At 50.4% G+C, this 27,862-nt stretch overlaps 1 protein-coding gene and 1 long non-coding RNA gene across 3 annotated transcripts in view; one reads left to right on the top strand and one right to left on the bottom strand.

The window, feature by feature from the left end:
- The window catches only part of MAP3K14 (mitogen-activated protein kinase kinase kinase 14), a 40,139-nt gene that overhangs the window by 10,505 nt on the left and 1,772 nt on the right, over positions 1–27,862 (top strand). The window contains exons 2-15 of the mRNA XM_032457423.1: positions 10,450–10,722; positions 11,911–11,980; positions 13,548–13,758; positions 13,881–14,498; positions 15,434–15,571; positions 20,829–20,958; positions 21,188–21,319; positions 21,798–21,902; positions 23,235–23,398; positions 23,881–24,031; positions 25,427–25,801; positions 25,986–26,092; positions 26,557–26,701; positions 27,573–27,673. Coding sequence (XP_032313314.1) covers positions 10,470–10,722; positions 11,911–11,980; positions 13,548–13,758; positions 13,881–14,498; positions 15,434–15,571; positions 20,829–20,958; positions 21,188–21,319; positions 21,798–21,902; positions 23,235–23,398; positions 23,881–24,031; positions 25,427–25,801; positions 25,986–26,092; positions 26,557–26,701; positions 27,573–27,673 — 2,700 coding nt within the window. The 5' untranslated portion in view covers positions 10,450–10,469. The remainder of the gene's footprint in view (positions 1–10,449; positions 10,723–11,910; positions 11,981–13,547; positions 13,759–13,880; positions 14,499–15,433; positions 15,572–20,828; positions 20,959–21,187; positions 21,320–21,797; positions 21,903–23,234; positions 23,399–23,880; positions 24,032–25,426; positions 25,802–25,985; positions 26,093–26,556; positions 26,702–27,572; positions 27,674–27,862) is intronic.
- LOC116656784 lies at positions 19,122–26,419 on the bottom strand. Of its 2 annotated transcripts, XR_004311734.1 has the most exons (4): positions 25,751–26,419; positions 25,072–25,188; positions 20,076–20,262; positions 19,122–19,668 (listed from the first exon to the last, which is right to left on the bottom strand). It is a non-coding gene; the product is annotated as an uncharacterized LOC116656784 (long non-coding RNA). The 2 variants fall into 2 exon arrangements; XR_004311735.1 differs by lacking the exon at positions 20,076–20,262.

Here is a 27,862-nt window from a genome sequence, read left to right as displayed (position 1 = left end):
ACCCAGAAATTTCAATCCCAGGAATTTACTACCTAGAATTGTACAAGTGTGCAAAGAAGTGAATAAAGGTTTTGGGTTTTTTTCTACACTATTACTTATAAGAATGAAAAAATAGAAACAATTTGAAAATCCACCCATAGATGAATAGGTGGAAAAATGATGGTATATCTGTACCATAGACTCTTATGGAACCATTAAAAGTATGAGATGAATCTAGACCTCTCACTGAGACAGCACAGTATCCCTAATCCACTGTTAAATGAAAGAAACAACTTGTAGAATATTCCATGTGTATAATCCTGTGTTTATTTTAAAAACAGTCCCAAACCATATGTTTGTACATGTACAGTAATGGAACTAGAGGGGTTTACATCGAACTAAAGTGTTTCTTACATTGCAGCGAGAAAGGAATAGTGCAGAAATTTTTTTTTCTCTCTCTACACTTCTCATATTGCTTAAATTTTTTTAATGATCAAGTATTACATTTTTATTTGAAAACAAAATAAACTTTTTTTTTCTTTTTTTTGGAAAAAGCAGGGTCAGATATTATACAAGGAAGGGAGGAAAGTTTAGCCAGAAACACTTGCCTCTTTCCGGTTCCCCAGGTTGGGACCAGCCCTCAGATCCCACCCCTTGACATAAGCAGCCTAGGAGGGGACGGTGGTTCTGTCTCGGGCCCAGTTCTGCTGTCCCCCTCTCTTTACGGGGCCACCTGTGCCCACGAGCACGTCTTACATCTGGCACTGGCGCAGGCCATAACTGCTACATACACTTGTCATTGGCTGGTTGTAAGTAAAGGCGGGGAAGCAGTGGCTGTCAGAGTTGAGGACGGCTGGCAGAGCCATCTGTGAGCACCTTCCTGCTTCTTGAGTCACAACTGATAAAACCCACAGTCCCCAGGGGAGAACAAGAAAGGGAGTAAAATGAAAACCAAAACCAGGAGGGGCCAGCTTGCCCATCTCCAGCTTCTGTTTTAGTGGCCCTGCTGCCAGAATTCACTGCTGAGCCACAGAGGTTCTGGCAAGGTTTCCAGTGTGGGTGGTGTGTATGCGGGGTTGGGGAAGCAGTCATCACGTATTTATGAAGCCCCAGTCTCAAATGTGGACTGGATGCCTCCTAAATTCTCTTCCCATACCAAGAGACTCTTTTTCAGTTGTAGCTTGTTTTCACTGTAAAAGTAAGACCCCACAGAGAGCATCTCTAGAGGGATATGTAGGAACCTGGTAATGGAGTTCTCCTCAGAAGAATGGGGGAAGGGTGGGAAAGACTTATACTTCTCAATGTATATCCTTTCTGAATTTTATTTTTATCACTTGGAAACATTATCTGTTAAAAAAAAATGAAAGCTGAGAAAAGTAATACACCCACTGCAAAAAATGTGGAAAAATTAGAAAAGTGTAAAGAATTTTAAAACACCACCAAGCAAGAACCATTGCTGCATGTCTCTGGTGGGTGTCTGCATTTTTATAAATGTTGGTAAAATATACAGACACATGCTAGGTGTGATCATACCTTAGATATAATTGTGTATCCTTTTCCTGTTAACATTGTATCCTATAAGCCTTTTCCATATAGTTAAATATTATTTGTTAACATTTTTAATGGATGTACCGTGATTTATTTAATAAGTATTGTCCCCTTGTAATTAGGCATTTTTCTTTGGGTTTTTAACTATTATCAAAGTACACTGAACATCTTTGTGCAACTCTTGTTCCCGTATTTCTACATGCTACATGCCTTGGTTGCAATTCTGTGAGTTGTGCACCCAAGAAAGGGCTGTCTTCTCTTGCTATATAATGCTTTATCATTTTTAGAGTTCTTTCATCAATGTTATTTCATTTGATGAATTAAGAGAGTGAGGGCGGGGACAGTAAGGAGACCAGGTGAGGTCAGAAGAGGAGGCCATTGGTGAGGTGGAGCTGTTGGGAGGGACTTCCTGGAGGTGGAAGGTCTGAGCTTCTGGGAAGGACAAGCAGGATGTGCAGGGCAGCCCGCACAAGGACAAGGCACACAGAGGACTGTCGGTTTGAGTAGCCAATGGATGTGGAGAGATGAGACTGGCTAGAGCCAAACCCTGCGTTTAGGGGAACAGTGGTCAGATTATGAACCACAGAGTTGGGGCCGGACCTGTAAGCAGTGCACAGCCAACAGATGTCTCTGAGCTTGAAATTATCTTAAGGACAGGATGTTTTAGATTAGCTTGACATCGGTGTGGGATGGGAGGGGTCAGGGAGCGGCTGGAAGTGGATAAGGCCCACGCTAATAGCATGGATGTGAGGTGATATCACGTCTTACATATCTGAAGGGACCTGTAGACGGCAGTGTTTCTGCACGTGTGGGGCTAGTTAACATTGTCTGGTGTGTGGTGGGAATTAGGGACAGTCATAAATTTTATTCCATACGTTTCATTTACCTGACAGTTTGACCTATGGAATTGGCAGCAACACTGAGCTTTTGTGGGCAGGACAGGTTTCCTTTTTATAATTGACCTGTAAGATTTTAATGATTAATGTATATTTACATTTCATATCCTCTTAAACAGGAAATGCTTGCACAGAAATTGCTCTCCTGGGAAGCAGGCCTCTGTCTGGCCAGGAGGCATGTTTTGAGATGCCTCCAGCTGAGTTTCACTCAGAGTACTCCTTCCCCCGTGTCTGTTTCTAGGTCCCATCGCCCTCTCCATCTCTCTGCTGAAGGGAAGGAATTAGCAAGCCTTCCAGAGGCCTGGAACTTGTCATTGTGGCAGCCCAGGTTGGGCAGGTGGGGTAGGGGAGGGTTCTATCCCAATAACAGGGTTTTTATTTAATACCCAGCACCCACCAGCTACCTACCTGTAGGTGCCTCCATCTAGAACTCTGCTCCTGAATTAAACTCCTCTCCCCATCCTGAGAATTTCACCCTGGGGGTGTGTCTGGACCAAGCACATTTCCATGATCTGGTACCTAAGCTCCATCTGCAGCTTCATCTCCTGCAGCTCCCGACAAGCTTTGCTCACCAACAACTTCAAGCTGTTTGTGATTCCTACATAGTCTCACCTCTCTTGCTTAACTTTTGCCATTCCCTTTACCTGGAACACGCTCTCCGTTTTCTTGGGAAATTCTTACCCAACCCTTGAGACTCAGCCCAGGCGTCATGTGCTTTAGGAAGCCTTTCCTGGTACCCCCCCAGGCTGGGCTAGCTGTCCCTCCGTGTGTTCCCAGTGCATCTGCTGTGTGTCTGTGTTGGTCATTGCATTGCTGTATTGTATTGTGGTGTTCTGACTACTAATCTCTTTCGCCAGTAGATTGTAAGCTCCTCAAGGGACTGCCTCTTCTTCCTCAATGTACACCCTGTGCTCAGCACAGACAGGGTCCAACACCCAACAGACCAATCCATGTTCAAAGAATGTTGTGTTATAAGATCCTGCAGTTCTCTGCAGTGTGACGGGACACTCTGAAGCCAAGACCTTACTCATCCATAAAGCCTCACCCTGCCACCAGTCTCTGGATTTAGAGGCTCTTTATTGCATGCATATAAGTGATTATTGCATCTTTTTGCCTTAGGTATTTTGTATAATATTAACATTACATGTTTTTGGCTAGAATTGGTCTGGCATATCTCTTTCCATCCTTTGTTCTCAATTTTTCTGCATAATTTTATTTTGTCTCTTTTAGTTAGCATCTAGCTGGCTCTTTTAAAAATCCTATCTGATTGTCTTTTAATGGGAGGGGCTTAATCTATTCATGTGTATTGTCATTAATGATATATTAATACTTCCACTTATCTCTACCACCTTAAATTGTATTTTCATTTTATACTTACTGTCCTTTTTCTGTGCTTCTTTTTTCCTTCTTTCCTTGCCTTTTGTAAGAGTAATCAAGTTTTCCATTTTCCCTTCTTTACCCTTCTGGTTTGGAAACTCTGAATTGTATTTCTATTCTTACAGTTACTCTTAAATTTTAGCATACATATTTAACTATAATTTTTTCTAATGATGTGTACAATTTTCTTATGTAAATTTCACAAAAAGACAGGCTTTAATCACTTTACTCACTGAACAACCCACCCCACCCTTCTTCCTTATTTACATTATCTAGAACTTAATGTTTTAAAGTGGTTTAAAAGAATTTTTTTACATTCAGTTGTTGATTAAATTGACCAACATATTGTATGGATTCCTGTGCCTACCATTGTTTCTTGCATCGCATTTCTTTTACTTTTCTCCTTGCCAAAGTACATCCCTCAGTGGTTCTTTCAGTGAAGGTAGTACCATTTTTCCTGGAATTCTTTCTGTGTGTATGTGTTGGGGGGGTGCTTTTTAAAAATTCTTTTAAGAAAATGAAACAACCTGTTAAAACTAATCAAGTGAAAAATTGTAACATCCTAGCAACATGTACTGGTGTAACTTAACTAGAAGTCTGACAATTCATAGCTGACTCAGCTTTTAAAGATGAGACCCTTCATTTTCGGTTCTTGTGCTTCCTGCCTACACAGGCTAAGAAATTATTACCAACAGTGGGCAGACCCTACAGGTAAAATAGTGGTAGTAATATCCACCTGGGTAGTAATATTGTTTAGTTCCTGGAGTTCCACGTACCTCTGCCAACAAGCTTTTTATTGTAGAGGAACTGAAGATTTCTTGGGTCCCAGGGGCAAGGGCCAGGAGTGTCTTGGCATTAACCCAAACCCCATGTTAGATGCTCTGGTTGTATAAATTGGGCCTCATTTGTTTCTGCAGGTAACTTAACCTCTCAGAGCCTTAGTTTCTTCATCTGTAAAATGGGAATAATATTATCAACCTTACAGGGTTGCTATGAGGTTCATCAGTAACATAGACAAAGCACCCAGCACATGCTCAGCACACAGAAGACATTTAAAGAACAGTAATGGCTGTTACCGTCCTGGCACTTAGGAGACTCTCACTGGATACCTGCTGAATAAATGCAGGAGCCTACCATAAAAGGCTTCATTGAGGAGATAGCTTGTAAAGGGTAGATGGGACCTGGAAGATACTCATAAAGGAAGAAGGCATTCTCTGTGGGAGGAACAGGATGAGCAGAGGTAAAGAATCAGAGGCTCACCCATTGCTGCCCTGCTCAGGCGAGTGAAGGGAGCAGTGTGACTGGAACAGGGGCTGGTGGGTAGGGGTTTGGGGAGGGCAGGAAGGGCAGAAAGGGGAGCTGGGGCTGAGAACACATGGGGATCTCTGGGTCCGCCAGGCCAACTCACTCTCCTAGCACTTGCCCTTGGTTCCCCTTCCTGCACACCCCTTGTTCTTGATAGGCAGAGGCTGGCCCAGTGTGGCCTAGTGGCCCGGCAAGCTGAAGACTTAAAAGAGGAAGCATCAGAATGAGATTGGTTTTCAACTAATATCTTATTAAGGAAGTTGAGTCATTCTACTTCTGCTATTTGTCCCCTCTGGGCATTCAGAGAAGGATAAGTTTTTTTCTTCCAGATGAAATATCATGAGAGGGATTTGCCCTGGTCTGCCCTGGCCCCTCAGTGGACATTTTCAAGATGGCCCTATATTTCTCTTTTATATACAGCAAACAAAGACTCAAAGTTGTGAATGCCTTACATAAGACTCGACAGCTTGGCTATATGGTGCTGAAACAGAGAAGTCCCGTTGCCTCAGTGATGCTGTTTATGTGTCTGGTGACCAGCAAGGGAATGGATTTTGATTTAGCATCTTCTTTTGGCCAGGCAAGCTGATTGGCATTTCATGTAGTCTACCCCCATTCAATCCTCAAAACAACTCTAGAGAAGTTAAGAGAAGAAACTCAGTGGCCAGCTCAAGGTTTAGCATGAAGGCTGAGGAAGCAACAGCACAGGTTCAGCCCCACCTCTGCAACTTGTCATTGTGTGACAGTTTCGTCAGGCTACTGAACCCCTCTAAGCCTTAACTTGCACACCTGAAATTGACATTAATAATGGTGGTGCTTGGTAGATATTGACAATTATCATTCTGAACTGGATTCATCCAGCCCTCAAATAATCCTGACAAATCAGTGGCATTTTGGGAACTAGAAGGAACCTCAAAACTCTCCCCAGGCCTCTGGTTTTCAAACTCTTCCTTGGAGACCTAGGATTCCGCAGAGATCCTTGCTGGGTGAAGGGAAGCTGAATATGTCTGGCCCTTGCCCACCCTCTTCAGCAGAGCAGCTGTTTCTAACATGAATTACGTATCAGTTGCATGTTTCTCGCTCTTCTATATATTGGGGGTTGAGGTATGAACTCATTTTAAAGAAAAGCAGCCAAGGCTAGAACTCATGTCTTCTGGTTCCTAATCTGGTATTTTTACTGTACTTACTAAAACAGGGAACTGAAATATGATACATTTTAGAAAGGTTATCATCACTAAAGATCAAAATGTAAAACATAATTTTTGTACCTTCCGGTCAATCAGACATTTATTTAGTCTAAATCACATTCCTGTCCCAGAATCCTAGGAACAGAAATTTTGCTGTCAGAGAAAGCATTGCTATCAGAGCCCTAGACAAGAACTGTCTTAATAGAAGTTTCTGCAGTGATGGAAATGTTCTTTGTGTGCACTACCCTATGTGGTTAGCTAGTGCACCTGAGGAACTGATATTTAAATTTTATTTAAAATGAATTCACTTAAATGTAAATGACCATGTCGCTAGTGGCTGCCATATTGGACTGTGCAGCTGTCTAGAGCAGGGGTCAAATAGCAGTCCCTGGCCCCCGGGCATCCGGATCATCCAGAGAACTTGTCAGAAGTACAGCTTCTGGGCCAAATGCCCAGTGACTGATTCAGTAAAACTCATTTGGTTCTTCTTTTTTTTTTAATCTTTTTTTTTCTTTCTTTTTTGGGGGGGGGATAATTAAGTTTATTTGTTTATTTGTTTTTAGAGGAGGTACTGGGGAATGAACCCAGGACCTCGTGCATGCTAAGCACGCACTCTACCACTTGAGCTATACCCTCCCCCCTAATCTTTTTATTATTATTGTTTTGGGGTAGGGGGGAGGAGGTCTATTTATTTATTTGTTTGTTTGTTTATTTATTTATTTATTTTTTAGAGGAGGTTTGAACCCAGGACCTTATGCAGGCTAAGCATGTGCTCTACCGCTTGAGCTATACCCTCTCTCTCATCTGGTTATTCTAACTTGCAGTCAGGTAGGAGGGCACTGCATTTAGTGAGCACTTCCTTGGCGTAAAAGAAGGAAGCCAGAATCGGGCATTTAGCCCTGGCCTGGGTCTTCTGGGGAGACTAGAGCAATCTTCCAAGAAATGTCAGACCCTTGGAGAATGTGATGGAAGCCCACCTCATGGTTTCAAAGCCACTGCCACGTGTTAGCTTTTCGTTATGGTGGCACCACAGATGAGAATGTGGATCAGGCCCTAAAAGAATACTGAATTAATCCTGCCCCTTTCCTTTCTCCTTTTGTTTTCATGGTCTGGTGGGTGAGCTGAGTGGGTTTGGCTGTTGCCACTGCTCACATCCGCAGCTCTGACACAGGGAGCTGAGGGAAGAAGGCACTTGAGGCCTAAGTGGAGCTGGGGGGAGTGTCCAGCTGAGTAATGGATCAGGATTTTGACTTGCCTTCAAAGGCAGAGACACAACAGGTTCCCACTTAGTCCTCACTCCCCACAAGCTGTAGGAGAGAGAGAGAGAAGGGGCAAAGCTGCAGGGCTGGGCAGGCCACCTGACCAGCAGTCCCAAGCTCAGTGCAGAACCCCATTTTTTATAGATCAGAACGCATGTAGGAGTGGGGAAGGAGTGAGGGAGCATGCATGTGTATGTGTCGGAGAGTTGCTGTCAGGCCAAAGTGTCCTGAGAATAGCCTCTTGAACTTGGGGACTGTCAGTGAGGGTCTGAGTCATGGTCATGTGGCACAGGAAAGCCAGCCACCGGCAAAGCTATCCAGCTCCCAGGCTGTGATTTCGTGCCCCTGGGAGGTGAGGGTCAGCCTGTTTTCCCCATGCCCTTCACAGATTCAGCTGCCAGCTGCTGGATTAGTTTCTCAGGCTGCCTTGTTCCTCTCTCCGCCTGCCAGGCTGTTGGATGAGTCATCAGGGAACTGCAAGGGAGGAGGCCCTGAGCTCCGCTGCCTCGGCCTCCCCCTCTCCAGGACGGGGGAGCCTGGAGTATTCATGGAGGGAGGATCGGGGCCCCTGGCCAGCTGCCCACCTAACCACCAAGGTGAAAGTACAGCTCCTGGGGGGAGGGACCCCGTAGCCCCTCTGGAGGAGCTCCAGCTTGGGGTGAGCCAGGTCAGGCAGAGACAGGCCACGTGAGCCCGGGTACAGCTAGCGCTCTAAGCAGCTGGGCGCCCTCGGAGCAACCGCTGACCGCTGGCCTCATCTCTCTCACCCGTCAGGTGAAACTCTTTCCTCATCCCTGGTGCTCAGCATCATCCTTTGATCCCCTCATGCAGCCAGTAGTTTCATCTGTGCCCCGCTCCGCTGTATACCAGGGACATCCCTCTGCCCTCGGCGCCTTCTGCCCAGGGAGGACCATGATTTTCCCGCTTGTATTTCCCTGAAGCCCAGGGTCCTTGGGAGTGGGGGGCACAGCCCACTATGTCCAGCCCTGCACTGCCCCGCACAGGCTAGGTGATCTTGGGCAAGCCTCTGCCTAATTAGACCTCCGTTTCAAGTAAAAATAAAGAGGTAAAAGTAACGTGGAGTCCCTGTAAGTACACCTCTAATACTGTTAGAACTTGAGGGTTTGGGGTTTGTTTTTAAGATCTCATTTCCCCTCCTAAAAAGGCTGAGAAAGGTAGGCACTACTCCAGGCCCTGGATCGAGTCCTTTTGGGAGATGGAAAGGGTTGAGGAGGTGTGGAGTGGGATGAAAGTATGGTTGTGAGTAAAACAGCCTGCCTTGGAGAGCTTTCACCTCACTGAAGTCAGAACATTCCTTAGACTTCTTAAGGCCATCAGTAAAAATGAGGCCACCCATTCAGCCTCCTCAGCCTTCAGGAACACACCCAGGCATCCCTGCTAAAAGCTGGAGCTGCTCTGAGTTCAAAGCTTGGATGCCCTTGAAGGCAGAGATGTGAGGATCAAATTCATAGAGACCAACAAACCCATCCCCCCTCACCACACCCCAGTCAAGCTGGCTCAGTCTTTCATAGCCCTTGTGCTGAGGCAGACGCAGTAGGAGGAAGGTTTCAGCCAAGTGTTTCCCAGCTTCCCACTATCTCATTTAAGCTTCCAGCCTGATAGGCAAAAGGCCAGAGGGGTTAGAGGCTTGGCTTCCTGTGGTCTGCCTTTCTCCCTCAAGCACAAACAGGTGGGATCCAGGATGAATGGAGCTAGGGTAGGGAAGACTACATCTGTTAGGAACAGCCTTAGGACCAAGCTGCCATCAGAGAGCACTTATTAAAGACCTGTCTGCAGTGGGCACCTTCTCAGGCTTTGTCTTGGGCAAGTCATGACCCAACCCGGAAGGGCCCTGCCCTTGGGGAGTTCACAGCCCCAGTCTTCAGAAAGGTTCCCAAGTGGTAACAATCTCAGAGTGGGCAGTTCTCTTTCCTGACAACTCTAGCACACATACTGTTTGCAGATTGTCACAACAGTGGGCTCTCTCTCCCTCCTGGCTTCATGGGAACGCGGGGCAGGTGGAGATGAGCCCAGAGAGAGGTGAATTCTTGTGCTTTGTCTTCGTATTTCTAGAGGTGTCGGTTAGTGTCGGGGGCTCTAATATAAGTTCCACTACTAATGTTGCCTGAAAGAAAAATGCTACCTAGGAGAGGTTTTCAGCAGGTGAGTTTGGACGTTACAGAAGGAAGCGTGTCAGTTCCTCCTGGAGAGCTACAAATAGATGAGTCTCAGAAAGGGAGCAAAGTGCTGGCATGCTGATCTGCATGCTGATCTTTAGACATTGTAAGATTTCATATATGTGTATATAGGTAACATGTATATGTAAAGATATACACCCAAACTTATGTACACACACACACACATATATATACACATATACAGCTACCTCCTACTTGGGAACAAAACAAAACCTTGATTCTCTCCACTTGGAGAAAAGCCGTCTTGGACAGTGTAGGCATGTCCTCTAAGAAGGCAAGTCTTGTGCAGAATCAACAAGGTGACGAATGGTTTTGGGATCCACTACCCTGCTCTGGGGAAGCGAAGTTTCCTCAAAACAAACAACAGAAAAAAGATTCAGCCATTATTTACAAAAGCAAGAAAGAACCAACCCAGATGTTGGTCCATAGCTGTCCTGGGGAGGCGGGCTGGAGTCCTCGTGAGGTCGAGTGGAGGAGCCATTTACGGTGGAGGGGCCAGCAGGGCTGGAGAGGTCACACCATGTGGAACAGCATCTACGGTGAGAAGTTGACTCCTTTGCCATTTGGACCGTTTAGAGGCTAAATCCCTGCAGCGTGAAGAGGCAGAGATCCCTTGCCCCCTGCTTTTCTCCTCCCACCCACCCCTGACCTGGGCCCCTCAGGGTCTGGGGGTAACCTGCTCTGTGTGTGGTCTCTCTCTCAGGGTGAGTGTGAGCCTGGGAGATGGCAGTGATGGAGATGGCCTGCCCAGGCGCCCCCAGCTCGGCGGCTGGGCAGCAGGAGTTCGCCAAAGCCAAGGAGAAGACACAGGCAATGGGGAAAAAGCAGAGCTCCGTCCACAAGCTTGAGGCCGTGGAGAAGAGCCCTGTGTTTTGTGGGAAGTGGGAGATCCTGAACGACGTGATTACCAAAGGCACAGCCAAGGAAGGCTCCGAGGGCGGGCCAGCCGCCATCTCCATCATCGCCCAGGCCGAATGTAAGGGGCCAGGGTAGGGGGGGTGTCGGCAGAGAGGACAGGTAGGGGGTCTGCAGGTGGGCCCAGTGCTTGTGCAAGAGTGGCTGCGCACCATTCAGGCTGGGCTCAGGGGCCCTCTCTGGAAGAGGGAGGCCAGGGTGACCACCATAGCAGACTCTCACAAGACACAACAGAGGGTTAAGCCGAGAATCAGTGTGAAGTGGGAGCTAGAACAGTGCCAGGGAGTGAAACAAGCAGGGGAAGGGGCAAATGGGGCCCCTGTCCACTGGGACCAGAGCAGGGTAAGGGAGGCGGGGGGCAGGAATGCGTGGGCTCTGAGGTCCTGGGGACTCTGCAGGATCATCAGGCAGGCCCTCAGCCTTCTGCTTTGGCCTTGGGCAGCCTGAGCATCTCTGGGGAGGCCGGGACAGGAATGGCCAGGTCTCCTGGAAAGCCCACCTGGGTGGGGCCTTAAGCCCCTCGCCACTGTCCACCTCAGCGCAGCACCCCTGACAGAATGAATGCCTGCGGGGCCAGTCAGAGGGCCTCAGGGCGAGGCCTGTCTGGTCCTTTCTGCTTCCACTCACAATACCTCAAAATGACTTGGAACGGTGACTACCACCAGAGCCTGAGAAACTCCCAAGAGGGCTGGTAGGGCCAGGAGTCCCCTCTCTCCCCAACACTTATCCTCCACCCCAGGGGGTAGAGCCTGGCGAGACCAACAGCTCATGGTGGTATTTTCCCATGGACACACACACACCCTTCCGCTCGCCTTCCCCTTCCTCTGGCTAGTCTTTGATGAGGGATAAGAGAATGAAAATTAAAATGGAGTGAGTGACATAACAATGGTGAGACCACACACGCATACATATGTATGCACATATACAATAGGGTGCATTTATTAAGCTGTAACTGTGTGCCGGGCACTGTGTTGAGTTTTACATAGATGATCTCACTTAAGCTTCACAGTATGTGAAATGAGGTGGGCATCATGATCCCATATTGTAGGCACGCTCTCTGGCCTTGACCCTTAAGCTGGGAGGGCGGGGTGAGCCCATCAGTGACCGCAGATGAGCCACCAGGCAGAGGTGGTCTGGGAAGGAGAAAGAGTGGCCAAGAGGGTACCTGCAAAATGCCTCCCTCCTGAGTGCTGAATTCCTGTCCTTTCTCTCTCTTTTCTGCTCCATCCCCTTTCCCTTTACTTAAAAGGTGAGAATAGTCAAGAGTTCAGCCCCACCTTTTCAGAACGGATCTTCATCGCTGGGTCAAAACAGTACAGGTAAGGAGGCCAGGTTGAGTGGGAGCTGACGCAGCGTCCTCCCCACCCCAGCTGCTTGCCCAGGCTGCTCCCCACTGACCCCTGGCTCCCTCCTTCAGCACCTGTGGTTCAGCTCTTGGAAGTCGCCCAGGCTTTCCTGGCTGAGCTGCTCTCCCGGCCAAATAAGCTTTTCAAAAGCTTTTCACAGCGTGTAGATGACTGCCTCTGGGTCACATCAGCTTGACATTTTATTTTTATTCTCCTCAGAGTCCTTGCTGCTCCTCCCCGTTTCCCATCAGTCGGGAGGGTGCTGGGAACAGGAGGCATTTTCCTGCTGGTGCGTGACCACGAGTGCAGGTCCGGAGAGGGCCTCTAACTTGGGGAGAAACCTGCTGTGTCTTTTCTCCTGTGAGACACAGCCGAGGAGGGATGAGGGCTTGGAAACAGGCAGGGACAGAGACTTACTGCTCCGTGGCCCTGTAGAAGGAGCCAAGTGAGACTCAGTCTGTTCCCAAGCTCCGCAGCCCCAGAGATGATTTTTGTCAACTGGAGGTTGAATCTGGAAGCTGTTTCCTCCTCCGCCACCAGGAACACTTCTTCGTCACTGTAATTTGGGAACTGCTAGTGATAAAAAGGTTGGGAAGGCTGCTGCCCTTGAACTAAGAAATGCTCAGTGTTCGGTCGAATTCCTTATGTCACCCCTGATGCCTTTTGGCCCAGGATAGGGGCTTCCTGGGGGTTTCTGATAAATCCACTTCTTTCAGCTGCCTGAAAAAAATCTGTAGGCCCCTAGCGACCCTCCCGGGCTGGGATGAGTCTGCCTTCTTGGTGAGGGGCAAAAGATGAGGCTATGAGAGGGTGGCTAAGCCAGGGTCTGCTCCACAGCTGTTTGGCAGCAGTCCTGTCAGAAATCCTGTTGCCACCAGGTCTTAATACGTGGCAGGGGTAAGAGCTGAGTTAGTCTGCCATGGTGCTGAGCTGTGGGCTATCAGAGGAGGGCGGGCTCCCCTGCTCCCGGGCCCCAGTCCAGGCAACTCCTCACGCGTCTCCGGCAGCCAGGTGTGCCCTGGAACCAGAGGAGGTGGAGGTCACCAACCTCAATTGCCCCTCCTTCCAGAGGCAACAGAAACCCACTCTTGTCAGTCAGAGCTGAGAATGCTGAGTGTGGGCTGTGGCCGTCAGAGCCACATGCCCCCTTCTGGGACCTCTGCCACCTTGGAGAGCAGTGAGAGAACTGTGTCCACCCACCCCCACCCCCCCACCGGAAGAGCAGTGTGAATCCCCTCACATTAGCAGTAACTACTGTTTATCAGAAGCTTGCTGGGGCCAGCACCCAGGTGGGCTTTTTAAATAAGCTATTTCATTTAACCCCCATCTCCACCCAACCTGACAGAAAATACTACACCCATTTTATCAATGAGGAGACCGATGGTCCTTGGGGCTTAGGAACTTTCGCACATTCACACAAGTACTGACTACTCTGGGGTTTGACCTCGAGTCTACATGACTCCATCTGCAGTTACCCAAGCTGGCCCATATTCTTGCCTCCTCATGCTCACAATGTGTTTCTGTGTCCTCTTTTTGACAGCCAGTCTGAGAGCCTTGATCAAATCCCCAACAATGTGGCCCACGCGACCGAGGGCAAAATGGCCCGTGTGTGCTGGAAGGGGAAGCGTCGCAGCAAAGCCCGGAAGAAACGCAAGAAGAAGAGCTCCAAGTCCCTGGCTCAGGCGGGAGTGGCCTTGGCCAAGCCCCTCCCTAGAACCCCCGAGCAGGAGAGCTGCACAGTCCCAGTGCAGGTGAGAGCCGTCACCCTACCCTGGGCCTCGGTCCCCGGCAGCACCTGGCTCACGGGCCTTCAGCATGGCGCCTGTGCCTTGGCCCCAGCCCTGGGTCCTAACACCTGTGTTTTCCCCCACAGGAGGACGAGTCTTCGCTAGGTGCCCCATATGTTAGAAGCGCCCCCCAGTTCACCAGGCCTCTGAAGGAGCCAGGCCTTGGCCAACTCTGGTTTAAGAAACTCGGGGAGGGCCTGCGGCCCGCACTGCCTCGACCTGAGCTCCACAAACTGATCAGCCCCCTGCAGTGTCTAAACCACGTGTGGAAACTCCACCACCCCCAGGACATAGGCCCCCTGCCCCAGCCCGCTCACCCCTTCCCCTACAGCAGACTGCCCCACCCCTTCCCATTCCACCCTCTCCAGCCCTGGAAACCTCACCCCTTAGAGTCCTACTTCCTAGGCAAACTGGCCTGTGTAGACAGCCAGCAGCCCCTGCCTGGCCCTCACCTGGGCAGACTGGCCTGTGTAGACAGTCAGAAGCCCCTGCCTGGCCCACGCCTAAAGCCCAGCTGCCCGTCTCATGGCACGAGTGAGAAGTTTTCTGTGGAGGAATACCTGGTGCATGCTCTGCAAGGCAGCGTGAGCTCAGGCCAGGCCCGCAGCCTGGCCAGCCTGGCCAAGACCTGGTCAGTAGGGGGCTCCAGGCCCCAGGAGCCCAGCCCCGAAACTGAGGACAGCGAGGGGGTGCTGCTTATTGAGGTGAGTAATCCTTAAACATACGTACGTATACCACCACTTCCACCTCCACCTCCACCTCCAGGGTTGAGAACAGCAGCTGGGAGTCAGGGTGGGACCTTGATGGGAGAAGAGGCATCACTGCCTGACCTGCTTTCAAGTCCCACCCTCTGGGGGGACGGTTTTCTCTCGTTCTCAGAGTCACTCACTCATGTGATAACAAATCAGTTGGCAGAGTGCTCAGCATTGATGGAAAGCAGTAGTCTCCCGGTCCGTTTCCAGCTCCTTTTTCAGTCTTATCAGCTATTCCTGTTCTTAGTTCTTCTGGTTGGCTGCCCCATCATTGCTGCATTGTGTGTGTGCACTATAGGAATAACACATATGCTGAGAAACAGGGACAAGCCGGTGTCAAGAGCAGGGGCTACCTCTTGACCCCCAGGGTGAACAATGAGGATTTTGTCTGTCTTTGCTACCCTTCTTTCCTTCCCTTCTTCCTCTAGTTCTCTTACTGGATAACTTTGTAACCTTACATGATTTTCCCAAACTTAGATTTCTCAGTTTTATTCCATCCATCTTTGACATTATTCCTGTCCCCTGCCCCTTCACTGTCCTTCTCTTTCTTCTGCCTTTAGCTCGTATTTTTTCATTGTCAGGGTTGTGGACAATTTCATTTCTGTCCCACAACCACAAGTCTGGGGAGGAGGTTCTTTCATCACAAGGATCAGCTTGCCTCAGGCAGCCGGTGAAGCTCTCCTTTGCCTTCGCCTGATTCCTGTAACCCTCTCTCTGGTCCTGCCCACACCCCCAAGCCCTGCCTCAGACCCAGTAGTGTCTTTGGTTGTGAGGGCTCAGCCCAGCAACCTGGAAGGGCCCTTGCTTGAGAGCCTTCCTCACTGTATCCCTTCGTCCCTCCACTGCCCTGGCCATTGAAACTGGCCTCTCTCTCCTGCCAACCCCAGAAACTCAAGCCAGTGGATTATGAATACCGAGAGGAGGTCCACTGGGCCACGCGCCAGCCCTGCCTGGGCAGAGGCTCCTTCGGAGAGGTACACAGGATGGAGGACAAGCAGACGGGCTTCCAGTGTGCCGTCAAAAAGGTATGCCGGGGCTCCGGGGCTGGAGGGGGTGTTGGGCAGAGGCCTGTCTCGTGCCCTCTGCTTTCTTTCAAGAACAGTCTCAGAGCAGCCGTGGGTCTGACTTGTTAACAGAGCCTGGCTATCCTGGTTGCCTGGGTCAGCTGGAGCTGGAAGGGAACGGTCTCCGTCACTTCCCCGCCTGCACCTGGTGCGTGTGTACGTGACAGGGAGTGTGAGAGTGTGCACGCAGCCTGGGCCGCTCCTGATGCCAGGCCCCTAGGGCAAGTTGAAACCTGGAAGATGGTTGGATTGTCACGAAATTCTTTGAGCTGAAACCCCTGCACCACTAGTGGGCCAGAAGGTAACAGCAAGGGCGTAGCCTCCACCTGACAGGTTCCCCCGAAAGAGGCTGTGTACCTTAGGAATCACATCTAGTTTGTCGAGTTCGAGCTCTGCCTCTGGTCCCCCGGATGTAGTAGGTCCTGCAAGATGGACATTATGAGGAAATGAGACTTAGCAAGAGCCCTCGGCTTGTCCAACTCTAGAGTTTGGCTTTGGACCACTCTTCAGGAAGGGGTAGGAGAGGAAGACTTGCGCTCCTAGGACTTTGATTAGAGGCAGAGGCCTGAGTCACCTCTCCCACTCCCTCATCTCACTCACGGTAGGACTGGAGACCAGAGAAGATCTGCGCCTTTCCCAAAGCCACACAGCTGGGCCTGGAACTGCTGCCTCCTTCTGTCACATCACACCAGCTGGGCCCAGCAGCAGCAGATCCATAGTCCTTGAGGGTGTCAGCCCTGCTCCACTCCAGATACTGTTTCTCTTACTTCTGACTCTCAGCTCACCTTGACTGGAAACCACCTTGTCCCTGGCCCAAACTCAGCCTGAGAATAGCACCCAGGATGTCCTAAGGCAAAAATCAGAAACATTTCTTTGAGCCATCTCCTTGGCCCATGGGCAAGGTGAAACAAGCTAACTCAAAGATGGATCTTGTTTTCCAGTGGCTTTTGTCGAGGACACTCTGATCCCCAAAAGGATAGGGACCAAATAGCCAGGCCAGGCAAGCCTATCCCACTTGGGCCCCATGCAGAGTGGACACTGCTGCTGCCACTGTCATGGGTACCTGTGGCTTTAAGGGGTGACAAGACAAATTGTGATGTGAATAAACCTGGCTTCTCTGGCTTGTACATGGCCAGGTGCTTGAGTTCTAGAGTTTGGGCCTCAGGATGATGGGATGAGAGAGGGGACTATCCGTAGGTATTACCCGAAACTTCAGACATACTATGTCAGATAAGCAAGCTCCACCTGCCCACCCCCACTGGCCAGAACACGTGCTGAGTCCTTGCCAGCATGGGTCATCATCTTCCACTAAGATGCCAAGGCCACGTGCCTGACCTCAGCAGCAATCCCCTCCCCGGCCACCGGAGAAGGCTCAGCTGTCCCTCCTGAGAGGCGGGTGGGAGGGGGGCGAGAGCGTGAAGTGTCCTGGAGATGAATGCCCATGCTGAGAGCTTAGTCACTGGGCTCCTCAGCTGTTCCCCTGCTGAGGTTCTCAGAGTCCTGGGCAACAAGGTAAACAACCCTAATATAGTAGAAGAGGACAGACGCTCCATTTCTCACCTCCCCAAGGCAGTCGGACAAGCTCCAAGCTCCAAGCTCCAAGCACTGCCAGCCCCTCTCAGAATTCTGCCTCCCCTCCTCCAGGAGCTCAGCACTCTCACAGCTGCCTTTAGTTGGGCAGGCTACCTCTCCTTTCTCTCGAGGGCTGAGGGTAGGGAAGGCAGTGCTGTCCTTTAGCATTTTCAGCTGGAAGATCTGAGAAACAGTTCCCTGGTAAGGGGGTAAGGGTCAGGGTGGGGGCCAGGGGTCAGAGTTCAAGCTGCACATAGGGTCAGAGCAAGTCTGTGCACCCTCTATGCTCCCTGAAGATCCAGAACATGTAGTACCATATGGTAACATCAGCACTGCCTTGGTCCTCCTTCTGGAATATCCATGGCCCCAAGTCAGATGCTGATTGGTCCTGAGTCTTGAGTTTAATGTAGGGTCTTCCGTTTTTGTTTTTTAAGGTTTCAATTGATCTTTTTAATTACAAATAAATAGAGGCTCATTATAAAAGAATGATACCCCAAAAAGCAAAAGTCTCCCTGTTCCCCAATCCCCTTCTGAGGTAACTACCCTTTGACATAAATCTTTTTAGACTAGTTTTGCATATATAAACATGTAGTTGTTCTTTTATTAAAATGAGTTATACTCTAGAGATTCTTCTGTACCATGTTTTTTTCATGTAACAGTATATCATAGATTTCTTTTTTGGTACATATCCATTTCTCTAGTACTTTTAACAGCCAATGTATAAGTTTTTATCCTAGTCAGTGGATGAATTCATAAGATCCTTGAACTCCTGGAACTCTTTTCTAAAGTGTGTGTGTGTTTATTCTAAAGTGTGGCATGTATGGAGATTTATTAGATTTTAAAGGGGCCTGTGGCCTAGTGAGGGTTAAGAACTGTTCGTTTGAGAACATCTGGCTCAAGCATGGAGTCCTGGGAGCCTCCTTTTACTCATCCCTGATCTGGGATAGTTTGGCCTTGGCCACGTCAAGCCAGCTGTTACCAAGCTCTGCTCTGTGCCAGATGCTGTGCCAGGGACTGGAGACAGAGGTGTGGAATCCACACGCCTGACCCGAAGGAGCTCAGGTTGTAATGGGAGATGGTATAAAGGTGGTAGAAGCAGCCATCAGCCAGGGACATGGGTGAGGTCAGCCAGGACGAGAAGAGAAGGAAATCAGAACAAGGACTGTGAGGAGAATGATGTGTGCTGGCAGTTAAGCAAAGGGAAGTGGCTTGTGGATTTGGCAGTTAGGGGATCGCTGAGCATGCTCCCCACTGGGTATGCACGCTCCTGAGTATGAGCACAGATGTTCGAGCTCGCACACCTGGAAAGGCCTTCCGTGAGCCAGGGTAGCTGGCAGCTCTAGAGTCAGGCTTCTTCCACCAAAATTCCAGCTCTGATATTTATACCTGGTGACCTTGAGCAGGTTACTCATTCAATCTTCAGCTTCCTTGTCTGTAAAATGAGATATCACCTGATGGGCTGTTGTTAAGAGGTAACAACTAATACTTGTAAGTGCTTAGCATGGTGCCCAGCGTGTGTTAAGTTGGCATTCAATATTAGTTGTCATTATCAGCCTCATCAGAGTCCAGCCCTCACTTTACAGATAAGGACACTGAAGTCCAGAGAGGAGAGGTGGGCCAAACGGGCAGCTGGCCTGGACCAGTAAGCCGTCCTTTCTCCCACCCAGCTCCCTCGGGTCTACCCTTTCCACTTGCTCTCCCTGGAGCTAGCCCAGACTCCTAACGCATCTTGTGTTTTGAAGTGTCCCTTCTGACTGCCTTTGGTCTGGGCGGTTAGGAATGTTTTTAACATTGCTGGGACACTCTAGAGGACTTACGGTTTTTTTAAAAGTCGAGGCAGATGCTCCCAAACTTTCTTGATTCACAGCCCTGAATGTCTCAGTCATTTTTTCATGGTGCTCCAGGCCAAAACAAGTACTTAACAGTTCCATTTATTAAATCATTAGGTCAAATAATAAGTCTTTATCTTAACAACCTACTAGCCATTTGAATGACAATACATATAAATTGAAAAATACATGTTTTTTGTTCTAAAACAACCATAATTACTAATGGGATGTATGTCTTGTTGGGCACACCCAACTTCTCAAGCTCTGAAATCAGTGGATGCCATCACCTTCATTTCCTGCTCCACATTATCCCCGAAGTACCTTTTTGTCACAGCAACCTCCAAAAACCTAGCTTCACAGAAATATGTCATCAAAATAATGCAGTACGATCATAGAAACCGAGCTGTCTTGAGCTAGTAGTTTGCATGATGTCCGCAGATGTTGATCATCGCTGTTTGCCTCAAATGTAAAATACCCGTAGTGCCCTTGAGTTCTCTGTGGTGCCCTGGGTGCTTCACCTCATGGTTTGGGAGCAGTAGGATTAAAAACATTTGCTAATACAAGTCCTGTTGGTGAATTAGTTCCAACTCAGGTTCAGAGCTGGAAACACTGACAGGGAGTCAAAGTCCATGCGAGTTGATTACCAAACCAGGTATTCTGCAAGTAATCAGAAAGAGACATTTTCCACTGATAGGCAAAAGTCCAAAAGCCGTACAACGTCAGAGCTTTTGTTTGCCAAGTCAGCAGGTCTCCAGAGAAAACTGCCAGGCGCTGACTTGAGTTGTTCTTGGCTAGTTTTGTACCACTCGCGCCCTCTGGTGGTATTTCTCAGGGCTAACATGAGAATCCGCTGCTGCCAGAAAGGAGGTTGAGTCTCTATTAGGGAATCTAACCATATTTGAGCTGGAGGGAGGAGGTGGGGAGCTAGCACTTCCTGAGCACCCACTGGTTTCCAGGCCCGGTGATGGTTATCATCCCTCCAAATCCTCACTCTCCCCAGGAGCAGATGTCACTGTCCCCATTGTTTGCACATGGAAACACATAGCTTAGGGGAAGTGATCTACCTTTGGAAATGGCTGAGCCAGGTCTCAGCCCAGGATGTTTGCATCCAAGGCCTACTTCTTCTTGCCATGCCATGCTGGTCCCTGCAGAAAAGAGTGGGTGGTCCCTGGCCCACCAGTCCACTGTGGGACAGGCCTTGGCCAAACCTCTCCCTATAGGATCTCCGCTGCCCAGATCCTGGGGAAACAGCTGCAAACAAAATAAACAAGCACTGCTCTATCCACATGGACATGTTAATCCTCAGGGCAAAAGGCAAATAATTATGAGCCAATGAAGGATGAGGAGGAGCCAGAGGCACTGACAGAGCCAGAATCTTGGCCGCATCAGCTCTGGTGACAGAAACGCAGCATCTGAAGTGTAGGTGTGGATGTTAATAAACAAAAGGTCCTATGACCTAGAAATTATCCAGATATCTGGGCTAGGGAAAAGAAAGTTCTGTGTTCAGCAGATTTGAGGATAGGCAGCATGCAAGGGGCCTGAATAAGGATTGTAGTTTTTGTGTGACTTTAAGTATTTTCGCAAACATCAGCAATGCAGAACTTTAATCCAGTATGAGGCGTTGACCCCGCCCCCCCAGGGTGCACAGTGTAGTCTGTGAGGGTCCAGGAGGCCCACCAGTGCCCTGCCTGGCCTCAGAATCATGACTGGGAGCATCAGCAGCCTCCGTTCAGGGGGTTCCAAGGGTTCTGACAGGATGCCAGGGAACCAGCCCTGGTCCCTCACCCTGACTCGCAGCCACCCCTGGGCCCTTCTAGGTGCGAGTCGAAGTGTTTCGGGCAGAGGAGTTGATGGCATGTGCAGGACTGACCTCACCCAGAATCGTCCCTCTGTATGGAGCAGTGAAGGAAGGTCCTTGGGTCAACATCTTCATGGAACTGCTAGAAGGTATGGAGCCAAATGCCACTCTTCCTCCCTCCACATTCAGAGCCCAGGGTTCCCCCGAGTCTTGCCAAGGTTGACCTCGGTCCCCAGTCAATCCACTTTTAATCTCTTGACTCTGTGACATGGTCAAGAAAGGCCTGCTTTCTACCATCTGCCCTTCGAAGGCCCTTGCCCTTGGCTCCCTTGGAGGCCTGGAAAAGCCCCATGTAAAGACTGGCCATTGATCTCCTAGGTGGCTCACTAGGCCAGCTCATAAAGCAGAAGGGCTGTCTCCCGGAGGACCGGGCCCTTTACTACCTGGGCCAGGCCCTGGAAGGGCTGGAATACCTCCATACCCGAAGGATTCTGCATGGGGACGTCAAAGGTAAGGCTCCGAGCCCCCGTGTTCCTGGTCTCCATTGGGCTCCTCCCTCACCCCATCCTGCCTGATCTTCTGGGCCTGCGTCAGGCTGACAGGGCTGTACCAGTAAGAAGGGGAAGTGTGTTCTCCCAACCCTCAGCCTGGCTCCATAGTTTCCAGTGGGTGGTGCCCAGGGAACAGCAGATCGAGCTCCTACCCACTGGTGACCCCGGCGGGGCCAGAGGCACAGAGCTGAGTGGCAGCAGCGTCCCCAGGAGTAAACTCTGCTGCCGTGCCCTCACCCTCAGAGATCCTGCCTGCTGCCTGCCTCTAGCCTCACCTGACACCTTCCTCTCTCCCTCCCTCCATGACTAGTGAAACTAATCAGAAGCAGCAGCTGCCGTGTAGGGTCAGCCAGAAAATTGCCTCGCTGGAGGTCCAGATTGGGCCAGGGCACTTTGTGACTCACCTGTTCCTCTTCTTCCCTGGGGTGGCCTGGCAGCTGATAATGTCCTCCTGTCCAGCGATGGGAGCCGTGCAGCCCTATGTGACTTTGGCCATGCTGTGTGCCTTCAACCTGATGGCCTGGGGAAGTCTTTGCTCACAGGTGAGTCCGTCCCCTCTCCGCCTCCCCACAATGATAACAGCCAGTAGCCTTTACCAGGCATTCCGCAGATGCCTTCTCCTGTACTTTCCTTAATGGCATCAGAGACGGAGCACTTTATGTCCACCAAGACACCACTCTGGGTTCTCCTGAGGCTTTTATTGTTAAGCTTTAATGCAGTAATGCACTCAGATGCTCATTTCTGATGTTCCCATTACACAGAGGAGGGAACAGAAAGGCTGAGTGCCTCGCCCTAGGTCCCAGGTCTTCTACCTCAGAGCTCCCCCCACCCCAGCTCCACCCATCTTGTCCAGCGTTTTTTAGGGAGCTGTGCTCCCAGCCTGTGACCTCAGCCCTCTTGCACCTCTGAGAGTAGTTTCTGGAAGTATAGTGGGAAGGCTGACCAAGGGGCCTGGGCTCTGCAGCTGGAGAAATGCCTGGTTTTAACCTATATTTTTCTGATTATCAAAGTAATCCGTGCCCACTGTAGAACAGTTGGCAACTATAATGTTAAGTGGTTCAGAAGGGGAGGAAAAAAAGAATTCTTAACCTTTCCTCTTGCCCAGAGAGATAATCATGAATATTTTAGATAATTCTCTTCACGTCTTTTTTTTCTCTGTACATAGTTAAGGCCATTATAACACAATTTTGTGCCCTGCTTTTTTATTTATACCATTAGCATAAAATGATTTCATTTTGACCAAAGGAAAAAAATCTTTTAGAAGTGATTCTTTGTTGCTAAAGGACTATTGGTAATTCTGAAGGTGTAAGTTGAACATAGACACCTGTCCTTCACTTTAAAATAACTATAGTGTTTTCTTCTTATTACAAAAATATCTTTTCTAATATCTTTTGCAGAAAGTAGAGCTAAGCAGAAAGTATTTTTTTCCGGTGATTTGTATTTTTTTCTGCAAAAAAATATAAAACACCGGAAAAAAATACTGTTGACATCTGGTATCAATCCTTTTGTATGCATAAAAGACCTTTTCCCTTTTTTTATTTTTTCTTTTTAACTTACTAAAATTTCAGGAAAATACCATTAATTAGTCTTCTGCAACCTAATTTTCCATGTCCAGACCCCTCCTTCCTTTTAGAAAGCACTTTAAGGGTCTGGTCCAGAGCCCATGTTTTGGATGATAGATTCTTTGTACAGTCCCCAGCAGAATCCCCGACTTGGCTCATCCCTAGCAAGTTTGATTTGGAGGCTTTATCTCTACTTAAAGGACTTTGAGACAAATTCAGGGTGTCTCAGGGATTGACTGGGGTGGTCCCTGCCAAGGCTGTCACCCATCAAGAATTCACAGTTGCCTTTTCTGCCTCACTTCACCTTCTCAGGGGACTACATCCCAGGCACAGAGACCCACATGGCGCCAGAGGTGGTGATGGGCAAGCCCTGTGATGCCAAGGTGGACATCTGGAGCAGCTGCTGCATGATGTTGCACATGCTCAACGGCTGCCACCCCTGGACCCAGTACTTCCGAGGGCCGCTCTGCCTCAAGGTCAGTGCCGGCCGGCACCAGCAAAGCCAGCAAGACTACGGGGCCCCCAAGTTTGGTGCTCTTCAGTGGGGGATGGGAACAGGGCGTAGGGAAAGGCCTCTTCATAAATGTGGGATGCTGACTAAAATACTACCCCCCAGATTTGAGGGTCCCGGGGGAGATTGTCGGTGAGGACTCTCCTTGAGTTCATGGTTCAGGGCTCTCTTGCATCCACCCCCCGGACCCCCTTCTTTGCCCACCTCCTGACAGGCTGGACCTGGAAGTCATGCATGCCTCACTGCCTTGCTCTGCTCTGTCCTGCCTGGCCCCTTTTTCCCTTTTCTTGGAAAAATCCCAGCCCCTACTCTAGACCAGGCCGCTTCAGTCCTTGTGGCCCACCACAGCACAGCAGGGCGGGGAGGGTGGGGAGGAGCAAGAACAGAAAACTGGGGGCAGGGAAGTGATGGGGAGGCAGACCTCACATGTTGCCTTTTGACCCCCAGATTGCCAGCGAGCCTCCGCCTGTGAGGGAGATCCCACCCTCCTGTGCCCCCCTCACAGCCCAGGCCATCCAGGAGGGCCTCAGGAAAGAGCCTGACCACCGAGCGTCAGCCGTAGAGCTGGGGGGGAAGGTCAGCCTGGCACTACAGCATGGTAAGAGCCCCGTGCTGGCCACAGGGGGCAAGAGAGTCATGTGGTGGTCATCAGCAAGGTACTCCACCTCTCAGAGCCTTGGTTTCCCCATGTAGAGCATGGACATGACACCAACCTCAGGCTTGTTAGGAAGACTGAGGTCACGTGAGTCCAAGTGCTTGGTACTGTGCCTTGATGCAGGGGCAGTGCTCAGGAGCTGGGGGAAAGGGGTTACAACATAGAAAGGGGAGCTAGAACTCATCAGTAATCAGAGTGTGAAATAAAGCCAGGTATCACTCTCCAGCCATTTGTGTGGGGACAGTCAGAAAGTTGGGAGTGCCAGGTGTTGGTGGGGCTGTAGCCCTTAGGCTCTGCTGGAGGGCACCTGGCAGCACTTGGGCAAACGTCCATAGACCTGGGACCCAGCACCCCACTCCAGGGCTTACCGCCAAAGAAACTCTCCCCAGACCCATAAGAGGACATGCCTGGGGACACACACTGCAGTGTCATTTGTGGGATGGGAGTTGAGTGCAGTCGAGTGTGCCCCCGTGGGAGCGCGAAGAGGCCAAAGGTGGGGATGGGGTGGGAGTGGTTGGGGGATGCCTCACACAGCACCCATAGTAGTTATTAAAGCAACTCGATGTTCACAGAGAAACCTGGCTGGATCTGAAAACCGTAGTGCTGGGTGATAAGAGGACCAGCAGAGCAAAGCCTAGAACACTCTGCCTTTTTTATAAATTAAAAATTGATAAATAAAAGCAATACACACTTTGCAAGAAAGCAGTCTAACCCAAAGTGACACATCAAACATAATAGAATGTCAGCTGGAGTTGGGGGCGGTGTTGGGGGCGGCAGGGGAAAGGCAGCAGTTATGGGAATGAAAAGGGAATAAGTAAAACAGGAGAGAGACCTTGCAAAGCCCTCCACCCCAACCACAGATGGTAGTTATAAGGGCTCCGGGGCTGAACTGACCCCACTCCAGAGAAATGCTGCCTTCAGGAAGCACTGATTGTTGGGAAGGGAGGGGTAAGAGAGACGCAGGGCCAGCAGGGCCCATTTACCTGGAACTCCGTGTTGGCATTCCCCCAGAGCTATTTTTAAATCTTCTCTTTACTATTAATATTAACAAAGTCCTTCTCTGGAGCCAATTCTGTGATTTTTAAATTTGCAATTGTTACCTAGGAGGAAAAGGGAATGAAAGAAATACTGTTCTGTTCCCACTGTAGGGGACCATCTTACAGAAGAGGCCTCCTCTGGAGACCACACACCACCCTCCTGAATTGTGTCCTGGTGGGGCAAGGGTCCTCCCTCACTGCCTGCTTCTGGGCCGGCTCTGCTCAGGAGAGGCCACCTCGTGTGGCCTAGGGACCCTGCTGGCCCATTTCCACCTTACCACGTGTGCTCTCTGTTTTGTAGTGGGAGGTCTGAGGAGCCCTTGGAGGGGAGAATATAAAGAACCAAGACATCCACCGCCACTCCAAGCCCATCCACCTCCAAGCCCAGCCCACTCTCACCAGACCCTCCGTGCCCCGCCAAGGGTGCTCTCGCCAGGGGCCCCGCGACCCCAGCCAGCTGAGGACACAACAGGCGGGGCCCCTAAGCTCCAACCTCCTCCACCCCCGGAACCCCCAGAGCGGAACAAGTCTCCAAGCCTGCACTGGGGCAAGGGGGAGTCTGGGATGTGGGAGCCACTGCCTCTGTCCTCCCTGGATCCAGCCCCCACCAAAAACCCCAGCTCACCAGAGCGGAAGGCAACCTTCCCGGAGCAGGAGCTGCAACAGCTGGAAATAGGTATGGGCGGCTGCAGCCTCTGGCTCCCTTGGCACGGGCTGGGGCTTCCTCCTCTTTACAGCCAGCATGTGTTTTCTTCCAGCCCCTTCCCCGGGGTCAGCTCTGGCAGTCTGGGCAGAAAAACGCGGACAGCACAGCCAGTCCCCTCCCAGTCTTTCACAGCCGTCTTCTGCCTTTTCTACAGAATTATTTCTGAACAGCCTCTCCCAGCCATTTTCTCTGGAGGAGCAGGAGCAAATTCTCTCGTGCCTCAGCATTGACAGTCTCTCCTTGTCGGATGACAGTGAGAAGGTGAGCCAGCATGGACCGGGAGCCAGGGCACAGAGCATAGGGCTTTGGGTGCAGCCAGGGAAGGGGCCCTGTGCAAGTAGAGGGTACGAGGCAGGTAACGGGGTCACCCCTTCCTCCTGGAAGGGGTCCTCCCCGGGCCAGGGGTCCTGGTTTCTCAGAATGAGATTGTCCATCTCCAACACCCTGGGGATTCAGGAACAGTCTGGCTACTAGGATAGCAGGGAAAAAGGCTTGGCTTTGGTCTCCATAGAACTACGCTTCACCCTCCTCCAGCCCAGGGGCTCCTCATGAACTCAGCCCCCAGCTGAGCCCCAAAAGCACCCAGGAGAGCCATGCTCCAGCCTAGGACATGGGGGCTTCCTTGCCCAGGGGAGGGCCCAGAGTCCCTTGGCCCCAAATAGACCAAGGCCAGAGATGGTTCCCTGAGCCCGCGGCCTGAGTCTGTGCCATCCTTGTCACTTCAGAACCCATCCAAGGCCTCTCAGAGCTCGCGGGACACCCTGAGTTCCGGCGTGCACTCGTGGGGCAGCCAGGCGGAGGCTCGCAGCTCCAGCTGGAACATGGTGCTGGCCCGGGGGCGGCCCACCGACACGCCGAGCTATTTCAATGGTACAGTCACCTGATCTGCCTGGGACTGGGGAGTCTGAGAGATTTATGTCCCCCTTCCCCAGCACAGGGTGGGGAAGGGAGAAGAAGGCACCTGGTGTCCAGAACTTGAGGTACCTGGGCAGGATGTCAGTTTAGAGCCAAGGCCCTGATTGCCCAGAGTCTTTCCTGGTGGGTCAGTGGAGGACCATTGACCCTCGTGGGCGGTTGATGGAGTCCCAGAAGGCGTCTAACTTGGGGCGTAGAGCAGCAGTCTCTTCTGGCCTGGAATCAAAAAACTGAGCAGTTAACTTCCTTCTGACAGGAAGAGGAAGAACAAGACCCCATGAACATTTTAATCAAGAACTCAGCAACAGATTGCTGGGATCCTCCTCTAGGGTATGAAGTCAGAAGATGAGAAAGACAGCATATGTAGGACTTCCTTGTTTTCAAGTGCAGCTGCATAGGTCATGTGATTTTGACAGAACAAGGGTTGCATCAGCTCACAGTTCCCTGGCCCTTCCCAGGGCCAGTGTGACTTATGGCATCAAGCCACCATGCCTGGCCAGAGGCCACTCCAACTCAAGGAACATTACAATCTAAGTGGCCCACAATCTAATTTAAGAATCTTTGTTTCCAGTTCCTTTCTGCCTTGTGTGCGAGTAGGAATACTACTTCCCCATAGGACCCAACCTTAGCTCTTTGCACTGTGCAGGCCAAATTCCCGGTGTTGATGGAAAATGGCTGGAAGAGCTAGCAGGTATATGCCGTTATGGCCATTGCAACCTAAATGTCTTCTCTGTGGCTTCCTCACAACCACCCTGCTTCCCTCTATGTAGGGCGCCTTAGGGAGCTAGCAGCCACTCTCCTGATGGCCCACTTGCCTGCCTTCTAGGTGTGAAAGTCCAAATACAGTCACTCAATGGCGAACACCTGCACATCCGGGAGTTCCACCGGGTCAAGGTGGGAGACATCGCAACTGGCATCAGTAGCCAGGTAAGGGGGCGGGTACACACTTAGTGGTAGAGTCCCAGAGTCCAGCACACCTAGCACAGCCCTCCAGGTAAAAGACTTTTGAAAAAGTACCACAGGGAATAGTTGGCCCCGGATGTCCCCCAGGACCCAAGGGCAAGACTGGCAGTTTTGGGTCGATCAGAGGGTCCTCAGGACCACACTTTGGGCACA

The sequence above is a fragment of the Camelus ferus genome, chromosome 16 (assembly GCF_009834535.1).
Source record: "Camelus ferus isolate YT-003-E chromosome 16, BCGSAC_Cfer_1.0, whole genome shotgun sequence".
NCBI lineage: Eukaryota > Metazoa > Chordata > Mammalia > Artiodactyla > Camelidae > Camelus > Camelus ferus.
Note: the sequence above shows the minus strand (reverse complement) of the source record. Positions and strands in the feature narration are given on the sequence as shown.